The 19,589-nt window shown below is 44.9% G+C and overlaps 1 protein-coding gene across 4 annotated transcripts in view; it reads left to right on the top strand.

Moving 5' to 3' along the window:
* Positions 1-19,589, top strand: part of LOC146866845 (scavenger receptor cysteine-rich domain-containing protein DMBT1-like) — a 398,665-nt gene that overhangs the window by 220,081 nt on the left and 158,995 nt on the right. For 2 of the 4 annotated variants that reach the window (XM_085602292.1, XM_085602285.1), the window contains exon 17: positions 2,416-2,448. The exons of the other annotated variants lie outside the window; for them this stretch is intronic. In XM_085602292.1, coding sequence (XP_085458418.1) covers positions 2,416-2,448 — 33 coding nt within the window. The remainder of the gene's footprint in view (positions 1-2,415; positions 2,449-19,589) is intronic. 4 annotated transcript variants of the gene reach the window in all.

Genomic DNA, 19,589 nt, shown 5'->3' with positions numbered 1-19,589 from the left:
GTGTTTTTCCAAGCAAAGTCTACAATGATTCTAGCTGGAGTATTAAAGAAGGAGTGAGAGACTCGAACAGGGAGAATGCTAGTAATAAAAATTAACTTCGGGCATTACCATCATCTTGACCGTCTCAATTCTGACCCACCATAATATGAACCTCTGTAAAAAGTAAAACATCATCTGTGTGGGCGACACCTTTTATAACTCCAGAGGGGAAAGGGATCCCCAGAATGTTATTGTTTCATCTTAAGGAAGTGAGGAGTGGTTCCCTCATTAGGGGAAACAGGAGAAGGGGCAATAGGCATCCTTTTCTCGTATCAGGTTTGAAATTAAAGGGGTTGGAAAGAGAGCCATTAACTTTAACTGATGCTTGAGGATTTGAGTAGAAGGCCTTTGACATTCTGATGAAATCTTCACCTAGGTCAACATTATGGAGGGTTGCTTTCAGAAAGGTCAAATAATCTCTCATGAAGATAACTTTGTTTGTAGAGCATTGATTGCAGCAAAAAACATAAATTCTAAGGCTTTGGAAAGTAGAACCTTGGTTGAACAAACAGGCCAATCTAGTATCTACGGGAAACGCTTACCATTGGTGAACGCTCCATCAATTTGGGTATGTATTGGACTGTTTTGAAGAATTCTACGAAATAAAGTAGGGTTATCTTTTCTGCTCGTGCTCTCTTACTCTACTTTGTTTTGTAAAATAATTTTCTTTGGATGTATGCATGTTGGGTGGTTCTTTTAGTTACTTTGTTATCACTTTTGAAAAACAAAACATTAATTTGACTTTTCAATGCATACTGTGTCAATTCTATACATATTTATTTGGCAATTCTGGTAACTGAGTCTCACATGCTAACGGAAATGTGGTTGTCTTTGATGGAATACTTTTGATGGTTCAAACTCAATTAATAATATTCTTAGCACATTTATGTCCTATTTAAAAAAAAATGTAAAGTGTAATAATAGGCATTGGGCACAAGTACGAAGTGATTTGAGACCAAGTTAATGAAGTGCAGGATTTGATTTGATGGAGGAAATCCTCTCACATTTCTTTTTCGCCCATTTGTGTTGCGATGTTTCCTTTTTAACATCATTCTGTATATTGGTGGTGCTTAAAACTCAAAACATTACACAGAAAGAATGAGTGAGTGGCAATGGCAATGTCTTATTGAGACTCATAATTCCCTTCTTAAATTCCATAAGCAGGAGCAGTAAGTACCAAACAGAGTCCGCTCAGCGGAGAAGACTCGGCGTATTGAGTAGAGTGCAGCGGGTGGATCACTGGGTGCCCTCACCTCAGCCCCGTGCCCGCAGTGGAGCACCTGCTGCCTCATTTAGGGATTGGTACTTGCCTGCCAGGGTTTTGTTTGCCCATAGTGCATCCGTTGCTGCAGCAGACATACATTCTGTAGAGCTGGAAAAGAAATGTGCCTGATGCACAGGAAATATTATATCTGTGCACAAGGGACATTTTTCTCCGCTCCTTCTTAAGTCCACCATGCCTTACGTGGAGGTCCCAGGCAGAAAAATCTCCGACAGTTGTCCCACCTTAAACAGAGTGGGAATTCACTGCTCTGATCTGGCTCTCAGGGGCAGGCGGCTGCCAAGTCACAGGTTTCTGCCGCTGAAGCCAACTGAGAGGAGTCCCTCAGCCCCCCGCCTCCAAACGGGACACTGGCACCTCAGGGTGGCAAAGCAGAAGTCCAACAAGTTTATGGCAGAGCTCTCACTCTCACTCTTTGGGGGTCTCAATCCCAATGGCATTTGATGGCCCCTCTCTTCCAAATCTCAGGGGAAGCATATACCCGCTAAAACCAATGAAAATGTCAGGTATTGCCGCCTCAGAGGCAGGACATCCCCTCTTTGCCCTCAGGGCCCATTGGTGGCCTAGCCTTCTGATCCTCCTTTAGAGCAAAAGCACACTGATAAGGAAAAGTTGCAAAGTATCGCGCATGAACTCTGCATTATGAAGACTCTCTGGAGAGAAACAGTTATGTTTTCACCCACAGCAATCTTCCCCTCAAATTTACCACAAACCCCACGTCCCAGAAGCAGTGACATAACGCGACCACTGGAAGTCCATGTGAACGTCAGAATACCTTTAATAGGAAAGAGGATGGAAAGGCATACGTTGGCTTTTTCCATTTAGGGTCAAGAAATAGCCCATCAGTTTGAGCGGCAGGAGACCCAATCTCATCCCACGGACTCCATGCCTCAGGCAGAGCACATGGCAGTAGTTGAACGCCTTTGGGAGTAGTAGATAGGCCGACCATGGCTGGAGCGCACTGCATTTAGATTCCGTATTCACAGAGTGCTGAGGGTTGGCAAGATACAGGAGGTGATTAATAAACATGAATATGCAATTTGACGACTTGTGATAATTATAGACGCAAACCTGTTATTTTGTGCTTTTTACAGGTACACCCCCCTTTTATACCACACCAGAGAGCGGTAGGTAGAACTGCAGTTTTGTTTATTTTCCGTCCCTATTGCTGACATGAATTCCATACTTTCATCTTCCCTTTCGTTTACATCACTGTATTGCAGAAGGAGTCACTGTCGTCTGAAGCAGCTTCTGAAATGTGCAACAATTTATTTATCATTCATTCTGTTTTCTCCTATAGTTTCATTCTCACCAGACAAGGGTGGTATTGTGCTCTGCATGAAAACAACTGCAGAGAAGCAGAACTATCTTTGCAAAGCAATGAAGAGCTGCAGTTGACAAAGGATGAGAGAAGGGTAGCCATAAAGGGGTTCAGAAACGGGGAATGGGGTGCTGAGTGATCTAGAAACTGAAGCGCACAGGGAACATAAGCTATTAGGGCCATATGGATACAGACACATTAGGTATGAGTTGGAGGTGCTGATACATGAGTTATGTTCTCACTTATTGAGTGAAAAGAAAGGTTTTCAGTTTCCTACTAAATTAAAGAATTAAAAGAAATGTTCTTGACACCCACGTTCTACGGGAACAGCTTGCCAAAGTGTTGAGGGGCAAATCTCAAAGAATTGGCATAGGGTAGGGCAGCAGTTCATGTTGCTGTCCTGCCCTACACTAATGCCAAAGGGCAGGAATGCACCGTATTTACAAGATACTGTGCATTCCTGTCCTTTCAGCCAGCACCGGCGCACAATCAGCAGCTGTGCACCAATGCAGGCACTCGTGCACCATGGTGCAAGGGTGCATGTGTTGTTGGCATGATCGTTTTTGTGCAGGAAGGGACACCTTCATGCACAAAAACAATCATTGGAGGTGTTTTCCTCTTTCCATGTTTGCTGCAGAATGCAGCGCACATGTACAAATGAAAAAACAATGAGAAACATGTTATAACTCCTCCTTGCGCCTCTCCTGGGGAGGCGCATGATTTTAATGCATTCTCAGATTTACACCATGTTGTAAATCTGGGAATGTGTCAAAACCTATGACCGTTCCATAGGAACACCCATTGCAACGCCCATGGCATGCCTCCCAGACGCAAAGTGAGGCAATGCAGCAACTTCTGCTGCGTTGCCTCGCTCCACATCTACAAGGCCATGCAAAGCCACACAAGGTGACTTTGCGTGGCCTTGTAGATATATCTAAGCCTTGTGCACTACTGGAACATCACAAAAAGTGATGTTCCAGTGTCACACTGGGCTTGTAAATAAGCCCCAGAGTCTGCAACAGAAAATTATTAGGATGCAGCTGAATGAAAATTGAATTTCCTGGTTCATAAACTTAAATTGCCTCTGCTCCTTAGCTATTTCCCGTGTCCAAAGATTATCACTGATGGTTGGTGTTAGACCTGACATCTTCAGTGTGGCATTCTCTCAAACCTTTTGCTTTAAACACCTCCTTTTATGTTGGTTTTATTTCTGTTGGCTTTATAACTCTGTGCACTTTACCACTGCTAACCAGTGCTAAAGTGCATGTGCTCTCTCATTCAAAAATGGTAACATTGTACAACACCTAATGGTCACATTTGATTTACTTGTAAGTCTCTATTGAATGATACTACCTGTATCCAGGGCCAGCAAATTAAATGCTACCAGTGGGCCTGCAGCACTCTTTCTGCCACCTACTAAAGTAGCTTTTTATACACGTCTCAGGTATGTCACTGTAGCCAGTAGTGCACCTGTAAACTGCCTTTTCGACCTGGCAAAGTAACTATTTTGCCAGGCCTAAACCTTTCTGTTTAATAATTATAAGCCACCCCGAAGCTAGGCCCTAAAGACTCATAGGGCAGGGTGCATTGCATTAAAAAAGTAGGATGTGTCTAGTTACGTTTTACATGTCCTGGCAGTGAAAAACTACTAAAGTCGTTTTTTCATTGTTGTAAGGCCAGTCTCTCTCATTGACTAACACTGGTTTACCTTATGACATTTAATAAGTGATAACCTTTGATGGGGAGCAGATAGAGATATGTTGTTTACACTCAAATGCTTTGTCATTTAAAATCCTCTTCAAGGGTAAAGTCAGATTTCAAGTTGAAATTCTGATAATGCAACTTTTAGAAAGTTGGCCGTTCTTTGTCCCCACCATCTGTGCCTTTTGCCAGTATCCTGGGCCACATGACTGAATAGCTCTGCTGCTGGGATTTGCTGGGTCTTCCACACTACATTACCCATAGATTTGTGAATTAGAAAAAAATACAAAGGGGGGGTTAGGTGGCAAGCTGATTGGGGAGGGTCTGTACCCAGCCCCACCTACACTTGAAAGGGCTTTCCCTCATGCACACACTGAGGAACCTGTCACCCTCGGACAATTTGGAGCCTTGACAAGGAAGATGGAACAACTGTCCAGCACCAGATGTGTGGGGAAGGACAAGGATACACTAACACAAAGGCAGACCCTAGTTATATATATTCATTATCTGGAGAAACTCTTAGAACACTCCTGGATCTGTGGAAGTTACAGAAGAAGAACTGCCCTGCCGCTAGAGGGCTACCCTTCTACTTAAAAGACTGCCTTGCCACCCGAGAAGGAAGATTTGACCTGCTTGCAGGCTACCCAGGGGTACTCCAAGGGTCAGTTGACTGATTATCTGTGTGAACTAGTGGGACTCAACAAGCTTCTGAGGCTTCCCTGCAACTGGCCAACTGAACTTCTGCAACTGGATCTACCTGAACCTGCAACAGGACCTACCTGAGCTCAGCTGGCCCCTGCTGGAGTGAGTACTGAACCCCAAGAGGTGCCCCCAGGACCTCGACTCTTGGCTGGCTTCAGACCCATTAAAATATGTCTTCTCAATGAATTTAACTGGCTGTCCACCGGACAACTAAAATATAATCCTGACAAAATGGAGATTGATTTTTTTGGCCCTATTTTGCCAGACGTTTGGGGGATGTTCTGGCCTAAGGGTGCTACCCCTTTTGGAATTTAAATGGAAGTGCCTTCACCTTCCAAACTGAAATCCATTCACTGTTTGGCTCTTGTTTTGGGCTGTTACGATCTTTGAAAAAAGAATGACCTCTCCTATCTGTTGATGCGATGAATGCTGTGATTTAAGCACTAACTTCCAGACTTGATTATGGCATTGCCCTTTACTTGGGTCTTCCAGATGACCTTTTCCATGGACTTCAAGTGGTGCAGAATGTGGAGGCGCAAATTTTCCTCAACCTTTCTCCATTAACTCATATGACTCCTCATTTGAAAATGATTCTATGGCTTCCAATCAAAAAGAAGATTCCTTTTAAAACCCTGGTCCTGGTTCATAAACCATTACATGACAAAGAACCAGTGTACCTGAGGAGGAAGATCTGTGCCTATGCTCCCCTGCCCCCCAGGAATTTATGGTCAGCTCGTTGCCATTTGGCCAGTATTTCAAAAAGCAATCAGACCAGGACTGGAGGCAGATCCTTTTCTAATCTTGGGCAATTGACCTGGAATAATGTTCCCCTGGAAGTTCATGCCACATCAGAGATGGCCAACTTTAAGAAGAAATTAAAAGCATGGCTCCTCCAATAAGCATGATTTGACGCTCAGCACTACTGTAATCAGCCTCATTTAGCACTGGGACACTCTTTGGAGTATTCGTGCACTTCATAAATCTCAATCATCATCATCATCATCATCAGAGTGTACTCCTCCTAAAGAAAATGTGAAAATCCTGAAGTCTAGGCTCCATTCACACCAAGACTCTGCCGCTCGTGACAACCGCAAATGTGAAGCTCCGGTAAAACCTGCTCTTCATGCTAACAATGACTGTCCACAGCAACGACCACCCGCCTTGACAGTCAACAAGAAGCCACAGCAACGACGGTCCATGATGCTTGACTTAGAAGGTAACTTTTCAGCATATCTAACCCAGTCCCTGTGTCCGACCCATGCTTCATCGTGGTCAGGCTGAACTTATGACTTGCCCCATGGTTAGAGCCACCAGATGACTGCGAGACGCGAGTGCTGCTTTGTGCTTTTAGGTGCTATTTTCACTAAAACCTTGAAATGGACTACCTTCGGTTCAACCAGTGAGATTTTTGTCATTCTAGTATAATTTCAGTCATTAAAATTGACACTATTTGTCTAAATTTGTCTGGGAATTTTCCCTGCACCAATCCAGACAATCCTTACAGTGAATTTAGTGGTCTTTATCAACCTTAGAAAACTCTCTAAGTGGTAGCTGTGGAAAACAGCCTTCAGGCTTAGTCCAGATGGAGTGTAAAGCAGCTTGTTTTACCAGAATACAATCTTATAGGTATAGATTAAATGAAAAAAAAACACACAATGTATTTATAAAAATAGGTATTTATTATAAGGCACTCACTGACACATAAAGATATCTCCTACTCAGAGATATACGCAATACCTACAATACTTTGCAATAGAAACAGGTAATTAGCACAGAATACACAGTGGTCACTAGGGGGGACCAAACCATATACTAAAATAGTGGTATGCGAACCACGACTCAAGTCAAGAATATACCCAGAGGACGTAAAAGTGTCAGAGACCAAAGGAACCACTCAAGGTGAGTATCTAGGAACCCACGGAGGTCATGTGCAGTGTGGGAACATGACCGCGTTCTCCGTACAAATCAACATGTAAGTCACGGTTGCAGTTTTAAAGAAAGAGGACCCTTACCAGTTGACCCTGAAGAAACCCAGTGGAAAGACAAGAGGTTGGAAAGCCACCCCACCTGTGGATAGCCTTGGACCAGTTTACCTGCACCAGGGAAGCCGGGGTGCATAGGTGTGAAGTGGCGTTGGGAACTGTCGTCAAACTCAGTGGAAGACTTCGGGAAGATGCCGCTGCTGGAGAAGGTGAAAGTGTCCGGTGGAACCCAAAAGTGGATTCGGGGTGCAGAGTACCTGCAAGCTCAGGGGACAGAGTCTAGGTCACTCAGGAGTGACCAGGGGGTTTGGAAGGCGAGTGCCCACCGATGTCGGGTGTTGCAGGAAAGATGATGGTGACCTTGGAGCTGCAGCTGTGAGGACCAGGCAATGCTGTGGAAGACCAGGAGCCATTCACAAGCTGTCCCCCGCCGGATATCGAGAGTTGAGAGGTTGGTGTCTGTCGGGAGCACCAATAAGCCTTGGCAACTGCAAACAACATGGAACGCTAAGAAGGTGCAGTGTTGGGACCAGCAAGGTCAAGGTGACTCATCACAAACAGGAGAGTCAGAGCAGGCCGGAGCAATCAGGGGAGCCTAAAGATTTCAAAGGTGACCCTCAACAATGGAGTATTAAGAGGACCTCGAGCAGCTCACCAAAGAAGCAGGCCCACAGTGCAAGTGATGCAGTGAGGACAAAGATCTTGGCCACTGGAGATGCTTGAGAAGGGTCTACTTGGAGCCCGAAGATCTTGATGGAAGGAAGCCAACAAGCCTTTGCACCAGCAAGTCAACACGTTGCACAGGGGTTTGGTTCCTGCGGCATCGACGAGGTATACTGGCCTCAAACTTGGTGAGAGGACAGGGCAGGTCTTGAGGGATGTGAAGAACCACCACCTGTCTTGCTGAGCCTTTCAGAACCCGTGAGAGCCCAGGATCAGCAGACCGGTCAGCTTGGTTGCGGGGCTTGCAGATGTAGGAAAATTAATCCTTCACTTTACCGGAGATTCCTTCAGGTGTCTTGAATGCCCACAGGCCTTGGAAGGTTTCCTATATGAAGCACAGGCACGGACATTGCTGTAGATGAGCAGAGCAAAGAGATCAGGAGCAGCTGGAGTCTTCCCGGTTGCAACATTGATGCCCAGAGCGAAGCCCAGCGAAGTCCAGAGTGCCCAGACAGTCGAAGTTGAAATGGTGTCTGAAATGAATCGTGCCCCATGATGAATCTAGGGTACCACCTTCAGGTAAGCCTTTAAGTACCCTAAGGAAAGGGTTGGGATGATTCAGGGTTCTCTCCCCGGGGAGGGGTTGGGCAGTGGAGAGGATACTCCCATGTCCATTGCCCAGTTTCACGTCAGAGCGGGAGCCAACGGCTCCCTGAGATGGTTTGAACTGGACAATGCAAGGAGGGCACCAAATGTGCCCTTCAAGTAGACTGATTGGTGCTGGCAAGCACTCCCACCCGGCCCCAATACACTAAACCCTGTCTGGGAGGTGGTCACACCTCTCTGTGACAAGATACCTATTGTTCTGCCTTCCCCTGCTCTAGCTTGGCTCAGCAGCAGAAGGGCAGAATCGTGTCTCTGCTTGGCAGCAGCTATGTTGTGTTGTACGGTTCTAGAAGACTGGTACCGGCAGCACTGAGGGCCTAACAGAAGGCCTTTACAGTGTTTGGAATTATACCTTTCACACCAGTTTTTTTATGGTCATCGCGTAATGATGCGTTGCTCCTTTATATCAGTCAGTCAGTCAGTCAACAAATCTTTATTCGATTGTTACATCATGAAAGATACAATACAATAAAAATAGAAAAGAGATATACATAAAACAAATACAACAAAACCCTCAAAATGGGACCAGCCCAAGAGGTCATACTAAAACCACATAAAAAGTAGAGATCTTTCATAGTCTAGTAAAAAATAAAAGAGAAAACTAGATATAACAGGACTAAGTGGATCTAAAATTCTGAAACTGAAGGCAATAAGGGATCGTTCCTGTTAACCTGGACCCTACGTATGGCCCAGGACCAACTGAGAAACTTGGCTAGAGCAACAACTATGTCCTCTCTGGTGTTAGTTCTCAGAAGACGCATAGCCTTTTTATGTGTTCTGGTACCTAAGTTAGAACAGATCGGCTTTAGCCATATCTTCCTGGGGAGAGCAAAGGCTGGGCACACAAACAAGGCATGGGCGATGGACTCAACCTGTGTTTTGCAAATAGGACAAAATCTATCTGTTCCACTCTTCCACTTGTACCTGAAAGAATTAAGCGGGAGAGACCCCACTCTAAACTGATGGTATAGTTTACGATCCCCTACTTTGGAAATAAAATTCCAGTAGGGTTCAAAGCTACCTAAAAGTTTATGATTCAAGAAGAGACCGGATAATGAGCTGCTATTCGTATCAGACCACAGTTTTCTTATCCTAGATATGTTATATGGCTGTCTCACTTACAACCCATGAGAATGGACTCCGAAGGCTGTAAGGGTGTACCGGTCATGCAGGGGCACATTCACACTTAGAAGCGAGCACCCTGCCTTCAGGATTGAAAAGGCCTGCTGAAGGGGTGACATAGGTTTTAAGTGCAGTGACCCTAGATATAGGGAACCTATATCTTTCGTAAATGGTGTGAGCACCAGCTTACACAGGCTGCAATGGCAGGCCTGTAGTGACAGTTTGAATGGGTCTCCCATTGGTGGCATAATAGATGCTTCAGCCTATGGGCCATCCCTGGGGTACCTGTGCTCTGGGTAGCTTAGTACCATATACTAAGGACTTAGAAGGGTACCCCAGTATCCAATCTGGGATGTACCTAAGTACTTACCATAACAATTACGCCCAGTCAGACTAGTCAGAAACAGCTTAGCACCAGCCAAAAAGTGGGCGTAACCAAAAATTAGATCCTTCTTTCCTACAAACACCTTGAATTGAAGTGACCTTGAGATCCACTGGATCTTATTCTATAATACAGATCAGCGCTGGATCGCGTGGTCTGTCCTTCACCACCAGTCAAGAGTCTTCATTGAATTCGGAGGCTATTTGGCTCATTCCTTCTCAAAGGAATACCACACTAAAGTTAGAAGGCTGAACTGTATGTCTAGGATTTACACATCCATTTACATATACATGAACGTTCTGTGGTTAGAAAACATTAGGAATGTGCGAAGCTGCGAAGCACATTACATAGCAACTTTTTTAAAACTTTGTCAGCTTGTCGAATGTGGTGAAGTTTTTTTTGTAAGAAGAAGTGTTAATAATGTATCACTTATGTAACAGCAGGAAAACTTTTCTAATGCTTTACATAGCTGCTAGTCTCGCACTGCAGCCCTAAGCCACACTTCACCTTTTTATTTCATCCATGCAACGGATGAGAAACATTTTCTACCTACCAGAGATCCTCCTATGTTGGGCGGGACATCTGGTGGGCAGGGAATGGCCAGTATTGTATTATTCCTCTTCTGCCACTCAGAACCAAGTAGAGCTCTGCCAGCTCTAGTTGCTAGAAGGGAAAGAAGGAAGGCATTCTCTCCAGCGTTCTGCTCAGCCCCTCACATATGGAACATCTGGCTTTCAGGGGAAACGTTTAGCCCCTGTTCCAAAAGACCAAGGTTCCTGACTTAACTGACATCATGGAAGAATGTAAAAGTTCTCCCTCCTTTAGAAAGCACCCACATTTCCCCCAGAACAAAGACCTTCAAGACATTATGGAACAAAATTACAGTGTATGTCCATTCAACGGGTAGATGCCCAGCAGTGCGCATCTCCCACACACCAACAGCAGTACTCTACCCAGTCTCTGCCCCTTTCTCCTGAGGCTGGACCAGAGTACTCCTTTTGTGTTTGGCATAGCAGAATCTCCATATAAATTGACAGAAGTCCATACCAACCAAAGATGGTGTTTCTTTGCTTCATCTAGACTTGATGGAACCGCTGGGTTTCCGACAATTATTATTATTATTTTATTATTATGGAATTTTATAAAGCGCATGGTTACGCACCTCGGCGTGTCCCCGCGCTGAGAGGAAATTGAGGCGAATCAGGAAGAAGGTCATAGCAGTGCTGAGCGGTAGAGATGGGTTTTTAGTGCTTTGCGAAATTTATTCTCTGAGGATTCGAGGCGAAGCTCTGCCGGGAGAAGATTCCAGTTTTTGGCCGCGAGAAATCTAAAAGATCTCCCTCCCATTCGAGCTTTCCGAAATTTGGGGATGACAGCTAGTCCAGTGCCCGAGGAGCGAAGCGACCGCTCCGGTCTGTAGGGGGTGATAAGATTGCAGAGGGGAGTAGGCGCCCTGCTCATCATAATACGATGGCATAGACATAGTGCCTTAAAGATGATCCTCTCCCTAACGGGCAGCCAGTGGAGAGTCTTCAGGGTGGCTTTAGATGGCGTACGTCTAGGCAGTCGCAGTACCAATCGAGCTGTGGCGTTTTGAAGAACTTGGAGACGATTAAGGCACTTTGCTGTCACGCCCAAGTATAGAAGATTAGAATAGTCAAGTCTAGATGTGACTAGGGCATGAACAAGAGTCTTCCTGGCGCTGACTGGAAGCAGATCGAGAGTTTTCCTTAGACTTTTAAGCATGCCAAAGCAGGTTCCAACCACCCGATTAATCTGGGCAGTGAAGGCGAGATCAGAATCACATACCACTCCCAGATTTGTTGCCTGTTGACACGGCACAGGTGCGGGTCCCAAGCAATCTGGCCACCATGCGGACGACCACACACTCGGTGCACCCCCCACCACGAGCACTTCAGTTTTCGACCCATTCAGCTTCAGGCAGTTAGTAGACATCCAGGAAGCAAGCTCCTGCATGCATGCTCTGAAGCTGGATGCCGAAACATCCGGTGCCCGTGACAGCGAGATGATGAGCTGTGTGTCGTCGGCATAGGTCACTAACTGGAGGTCGTGGCTTTCCACTATGGTGGCAATCGGAGAGACATACAGGTTAAACAAGGTGGGGCTCAGGGCAGAGCCCTGTGGAACCCCTTGATTAAGAGGGAACATACGAGAGTAATGTTCTCCCTGCCTAACCTGAAAGTTCCTGTCAGTGAGAAAGGATTTGATCCACCTAAGTGTAGAACCCGTAACTCCTCCTTTGTTGAGACACTGTAGCAAGATGGAATGTGCTACAGTGTCAAAGGCTGCACTAAGGTCCAGTAAGACGAGGGCCATAGTATGTCCCTCATCAGCACCTTTCCTAACGGTTTCAGTGGCCAGGAGTAACGCAAGTTCCGTAGAGTGGTGGGCCCGGAAACCAAACTGTGTAGTATGGAGCAGGTTGGCTTTCTCCACAAATGCCATCAATTGAAGATTGGCTACCTTTTCTGCCACTTTGGCCATATAGGGGAGGAGAGAGATGGGTCGGAGATTGTCCAGCCTGTCCCAACTAAGGTTAGGCTTCTTTTGGAGTGGAAGAACTACCGCCTGTTTCCAGCTCTGAGGTACACTGCCGGAGCTAAAAGAGAGATCTAGAACATCACTAATATATGGTTCAAGGGTCTCTATGCTCTCTGCTAGAAGTTTAGGAGATGCAGGGTCTCGTGGGGAGCCTGATGTAATCGAGCAACAGATCCGCTGGAGCTCATTCGAGGGAGGGACAAGGAAGTTGGTTAGACTGTTCGTATCTGTGTCTACTGATTTGCTCTCAAAGAAAGCTGCTCCCTTTTCCGTCCCTCCCAAGAACGAGGAGTAGATGGTAGCTACTTTGTCCGAAAAGAAGGCAGCGATACGATTGCAGGTATCTTCAGAGACCAATGACGGGTCCATCGAGGCACCGCAGACAGCAATTTCCTTGTAGATTTTAAAAAGCTCCTTGGTAGAATTATTCGCTTCATCTATCCTACCAGAGAAGTACTTAGTTTTGGCCCGCCTAATTTCGGTATGATATTTCCTGCGTTTATCTTTATATCTTTGTTTATCTTGATCAAGGTAGGCCAATCTCCACTGTCTTTCATATTGTTTACATTCTGCTTTCAATGCACGGAGTTCTTTACCGTACCAAGGGGAGAATTTCTGATGCCTTCTGTGCGAGTTATTATAGTAGAGAGGGGCAGTTTCATCGAGAGCTTTGTTTATGCGAGCATCTAATCTTTCAGAAGCAGATGTTGCATCCTCACCTCCTGGTTTGCCGCCCATGGACAGGGCAATGTCGAACCTAGCTTTGGAGAATGCGGTCCATTTACGACTCATAAATTTAGAGTTGGTCCTCTTATGGCTATTGCTCAGAGGGATGGTTAATGTAAACGGAACAAGGAAGTGATCAGACCAAGCAACAGGAACAGGGGCCTTAATTTCAATACCTTCCCAATTCGCAAAGATAGGATCCAGTAAATGTCCCTTTTGATGGGTGGGGACTTTGGATTTAATCTCTAGTTGGAGGGAGTGTAATTGTTGACAGAGATCAGTTGCTCCTTTGTCCAGCGGGTCATCCCAATGGATGTTGAGATCGCCTAAGAGCATAAATTTATCTCTCCGTAAGGCGGTCTCAGTCAGGCCATCAATGAGGCTATTGGAGAACTGAGTAAAAGGACCCGGAGGACGATAGATCAGAAAGCCCTTCAGTATGTTTCCCTCGTTGACCTTGATGGAAAAGGCACCCGTCTCACTGTCAGCAATTGCAAGAGGTTCGAGCTGGCAGTATAGTGGCTGTTTGTAAGCAATGGCTATTCCACCACCTCTGCCCACCATCCTATCTGAGCGAGCCAATACGTATCCCATAGGGAGAGAGGCTATTATATCAGGCTCAGAGTCAGGGTCGAGCCAGGTCTCCGTAAGAAATAGTAGATCCAGTTGCAGATCTGTAAGCAGCTCGTAAATGTCAAGGCTATGCTTCCGCATAGATCTAGTATTGAGCAAGCCGCATAAGAGCTTGCTGTTCTTGGTCTTATGCGCGGGCTCGGTGCGCCAGTTGTATTGACATTCTATACAATTACCAGACTCCTCTGCCTTCAGACTGTGTAAACAAGCTTTAGAGAGAGGTGGGCAGAGAGCTCGAAGTTGTCGAGCACTCCAGCGGATTGCTAGCCCTCTTTGGTCAGGGGTTGTGGCCCCTTGCCCCGGCCGGCCGCGGACGGGCGCAGACGGGCTTGCCTTAGGCGCGCCTTCGCGAGAGCATCGACCTAAATAGGGGCAGGTGAGGAAGCCTAGAGCGCTAACCTCAGGGCACCTAAAATGGCGGCTACGTTTAGGCAGGTAAGATCGAACTGTGCAAAAACGCATGAACAATCCTCATGTGCAAATGGCAGTGACAATTTCGTGGCAGTAATTAAAATACAACAGTTTTTAAAAACAATTCTGTAATACGCTTTAAGTCTCGCGCTCTAGCTATGCACCCGGCTCAAGCCTCAGGTGTCCTCAGCGCGGTCGCGAGAGCATCGACCTAAATAGGGGCAGGTGAGGAAGCCTAGAGCGCTAACCTCAGGGCACCTAAAATGGCGGCTACGTTTAGGCAGGTAAGATCGAACTGTGCAAAAACGCATGAACAATCCTCATGTGCAAATGGCAGTGACAATTTCGTGGCAGTAATTAAAATACAACAGTTTTTAAAAACAATTCTGTAATACGCTTTAAGTCTCGCGCTCTAGCTATGCACCCGGCTCAAGCCTCAGGTGTCCTCAGCGCGGTCGCGAGAGCATCGACCTAAATAGGGGCAGGTGAGGAAGCCTAGAGCGCTAACCTCAGGGCACCTAAAATGGCGGCTACGTTTAGGCAGGTAAGATCGAACTGTGCAAAAACGCATGAACAATCCTCATGTGCAAATGGCAGTGACAATTTCGTGGCAGTAATTAAAATACAACAGTTTTTAAAAACAATTCTGTAATACGCTTTAAGTCTCGCGCTCTAGCTATGCACCCGGCTCAAGCCTCAGGTGTCCTCAGCGCGGTCGCGAGAGCATCGACCTAAATAGGGGCAGGTGAGGAAGCCTAGAGCGCTAACCTCAGGGCACCTAAAATGGCGGCTACGTTTAGGCACGTAAGATCGAACTGTGCAAAAACGCATGAACAATCCTCATGTGCAAATGGCAGTGACAATTTCGTGGCAGTAATTAAAATACAACAGTTTTTAAAAACAATTCTGTAATACGCTTTAAGTCTCGCGCTCTAGCTATGCACCCGGCTCAAGCCTCAGGTGTCCTCCTGAGACAAGAGACAAGAGAACCTATATGGCTCTACCATTAGAAGCTCTTGAACCAGCGGTCTGTCCACCAGTGGACTGCCACTAGTCACCACAGTGACATTCAATAGGCAGTCACCGCGCCATTTTTATGGCAAGTGAGTTCCAGGAAGAAAATTGTGAAAATGTCCCTAGTAACAAGTCACCATTTTCTGCCATGCTGGAATTTGACTCACTTTGTGAGACCACACAACCCACAAAATGTGTGGGTTGTTTTCAAAACAGTAATGATGGTACTTTTTGTTGAAATGAGGAGCAGGCATTATTAGAATACAATGAAAGCAAATGCTGTCTTAGGATGTCCACAGAGTGAAACCTTATTTTTTTTTAATTTAAAGTGAGAATCGGAGCCATGGGTTGCCCCTCTGTTAACATCTACAAAAAACTACTACTTTATCCAACTTTAATATCTTGGGAGGAAGGAAGAATTTCAAATTCCCTGAATCAATCTTATGTTATGGCTCATGCAGAATTATTGTTAATGTGCCATAAACTCATATTCAGCAAAAATTCCTGTACAGTCATTTTCTTAGTTTTATATTCTCAGTTATAGATTTGGTTGCACTCATAACATTATCACTTTTCCCAGAATAGGTGCATATCAAGTTGGTGCTTTTCTCAAAATGTCTTTTACTCTCTCTCCAGGTAGTCACTCTGTTACTGTTGTTCATTCTAGGAGCAGAAGTCAGACACTTTAGCACTAAGGCACAACTAAAGCCAGATTATAAAGCAAATATTCTTTACTAGTGACCTTCGGAGGAGTTTTTTCCATCCATAGGTGCACTCTTCAGCTAGATAAAGGGACACAGACATGTGTAGCTCATCTTCTGACACAATTTTGCGCCAGTGGAATGTGTGGAATTCTTTTCCTCATTTGCTCAAAGCATTCTGCCTTGCAAATGATTGTATGCACTGTCCGTACGTCTTGCCGTGTTACCAACTCAGATGGGTATGAGAAAGACCCCTCTGGGATGTGCTTATTCTGAGCCATCCAGGAGATGAAATGGAATTAATTCACCCCTCAATGGTGGGCGTTGGAAAGGGCATGGATAATTCCAAGCCCACCCCTCTGCCTGCACTCCCCGCTAAAGAGTTGCAGACCTCCCTTCAAAGGCAATGGTGATTACTACAATTCCTACAGAGACTTCGGAAAGTTTGGCAGCATACATCCGGCAAGGTTTTCGACTGGCACACCCACGATCATAGGGTCCTTGTCGATAGTGCCCTACCCTGTGTGGATACGGATGTGCCCCACTGAAGGGTCATAGTGGGCCTCCGGTATAGAAGGAATGAGTGACTCTCTGGGGTCACCTCAAACTAGCTCAGGGTCCAATCCTTTCCCCAATGAAATTGGAGCCTGGCTGACTGGAGGAAGAAATAGCATGCCCAGGTGTCAGCTAACATTTATCTGTGACAGGGGAGGCCTCTTTGAAGTTAAGCAGGTTCTGGGCACTGCCTAAATGGTCATCCTGCCAGAGGAACGATAATACCTCCCACACCCAGGCCTTTGACTTTTCCTCTGGAAGCAGTCTTCACACCTCATTCATGGCTAAGCACTCAGAGAACTGAAGCTGGAGGCTAATGCATATTCCCCTTATTGGATTTTTGTCAAAATAAATTCATAGGATCATTTTAACATGGGGAGTCAGTATTTTACAAATGTGTGTAAATCTATTGATAGTCTTATTGCATATGCCAACGTTTTGACCACTAAGTAAGGTATGGGGTCATCATCTGGATGGGATAAAATGTTAGGAGACTCTCTGCTTCATTTTGACAAAGTGAGATCCAGTAGGTTTCCAATGGGAGACATCTCAATGCTTAAGCAGTGTCCATAACTTCACAACCCTTATTTTTAAAAGTCCTGCCTATTTCACCTGTAACAAAGATCAATGGCAACATGACATTCGTTGATGGAACCTGGGTAATGCAGACACCCTTGCACTATGGCGCACGGGTGCATGCTTTGGTGCTAGGCAACACATTGTGCACCAGCGTAAGAACAGAGCAGAAATACTGTATGTCTCTGTAAAAATGGAGCATTTCTACTCTCTCCCTCTCATGCAATGCAGTGCAGCAAGATTCCTTGCTCCACCGCTGTAGGAAAGTGCCCTTTTTGTATGGTCACCGCCCCCACACGTTTTGCTCCAATGCTGATGATTACAACTCTGAAAGTTCACTGGAGCCTGAGGTCCAGGCCCCAGTACGAGTGCTCTCTCCCTAAAACTCATACATTTGAATTGGCAAGGACAATTGCAAGGACTTTAACCCCCATATAAGACCATAGTATATTTACCAGTGGGTCATATGACATGGGTGTTAAAGGCCTCAAGCACTGTTTGGGCCACACTGGGTGACCCAAGTATGACAGCAGTCCTGCCATTGCAGAGTGCAAGAGCAGTGCAAATTGCTCAAACGTAATCTCGCCCTCACACTTTGTCCTCACCATGTGAGGAGAAGTCATAGCACTATTTTTAATATATGCCACTCATCCCTAAGGAAGGCCTCCTGAACCCAGGAGGCAGGGTGCCTTATATTAAAGGTGAGGATATATAAGTGCAAGCCATCTCGAAATTAAAAGAGTTTCTAACCGTTTTAATAGCTGATAAGCAGTTTATAGTAGCAGAATTTCAAGATTACCCCCAAAATAATTTGCTAGAATCTTATAGTCATAGTATAAATTCTATATTTTTGTCCTGTAAATCTTCTCACCCAAAAATTAAGCAGAGAGTAGGTTCTAATCCATTACTTCAAATAAATAGGGTTTTAAACAAACTAGGAAGGGCCCAATTTGGGAATTACTCTACTGAACAAAATAGATTAATAGGTTTACTAAAGAGGAAAAGACAACGGAAAAAACGCTCATTAAAACAAAAAAAGGAGGATTATGAATGGGTTCAATTAAAAGAAGCTGCGGCCAAAAATAATTCAAAATGATACTGGGAAATAATTGCGGAAAGTTGTGGCACTAGAATTAAATCTCTTCCTATTCCAATAAATGAAGAAGAATGGAAATCCTACTTAGTAGAACTTTATTCCGCGGATTTAAATATCCCTTTTACCCGACTTATCTCGAATGACCTCCTCAGAAACTTCAGTTTATTCCCCTACTAAGGAAGAAATCGTTAGATTGATTAAAAAAATGAGAGCTTCAGGGGCAATGGGCCCGATGAAATCCCCATGTCCATCATGAAAAAGAGCCTGTATTATGGGCAACATATCTTACCCCCTTGTTTGAACACTGCTATCGGTATGGGCGGACCCCCTTATCATGGTCTGGTAGTATTCTAATTCCACTGCACAAAAAGGGCGAAAGACATTTTCCAGGTAACCACCGACAAATAGTCTTATTAGACGCAGTAGGGAAAATCTTCGCCCGCAGTATTCTCGAAAATCTTACTGACTGGGTAGTAGAGGAGAAAATCCTCCCCATTGAGCAAGCAGGGTTCAGGAAAAATCATTCCACTCTAGATAACATCTGCTTGTTGAAATTAATAGAAGAGAAATATACGGTCTTTCGCAAAACAAATCTCTATGTAGCATTTCTAGACATTTCCACTGCGTTTGATGAAGTAGATCGGCCACTTCTTTGGAAAAAGTTATATAAAATGGGTATACCACCTACTTTGTTATCCTTAGTTGTTGCTTTACATTCACAAACATGGTGCTGGGTTTTAATGGGGGGAACTCAGGGCCTATCTTCAGTTATTACTACGAAAAATGGACTGAAACAAGGTTGCCTATTGGCACCTCTACTGTTCTCTTTATATGTAAGAGATCTACCGGATTGTTTTTCCTTAACGGATGGAGACGCGCCAAACATAGGTGGCCGCTCCTTTTCTTGCCTTATGTATGCAGATGATATTGTAATTATGGAGCTGGCCCCTGTAGGTTTGAATACAAAATTGTCACGACTACAGAACTATACTTCTGTACAATTTTTGAAAATAAATGTTTCTAAAAGTATGGTCTTGGTTTTAAAACAAGGAAAAAACAGAAAAGCTTGTAATTTTAATTGGAGAATTGGTCCTGAAAAATTGGAGATTGTAGATTCCTACCTTCATCTCGGGAAAGTTATTTGAAGTACTATGAGGGTTAGTTCCCATATTGATCATAGCTCTTCTAAAGCAACGTCGCATGCAAATGGCCTCGGTCTATTAAGTACGATGGGTCAAATACATTTCTCGCACTTGCTTTTAGTTTTTAAAACTAAAATTCCCCCTACCCTGTTATATGCAATTGAATCTATACCAGTAAGTGAATGGAGCTTTTTGGATAAGATCGAAGGTCAAATTTTTTGTAAACTATGTCGTTTGAATACACTAGTAGTTCCAAAAGCGGCTATTAGGCTAGAATTTGGCTTGGTAAGCTCCTTTTCACAAGGTCTAGCTA

Source organism: Triturus cristatus, chromosome 1_2, assembly GCF_964204655.1.
Source record: "Triturus cristatus chromosome 1_2, aTriCri1.1, whole genome shotgun sequence".
In the NCBI taxonomy this organism is placed as follows: domain Eukaryota; kingdom Metazoa; phylum Chordata; class Amphibia; order Caudata; family Salamandridae; genus Triturus; species Triturus cristatus.
This window is presented reverse-complemented; position numbering and strand designations above follow the sequence as displayed.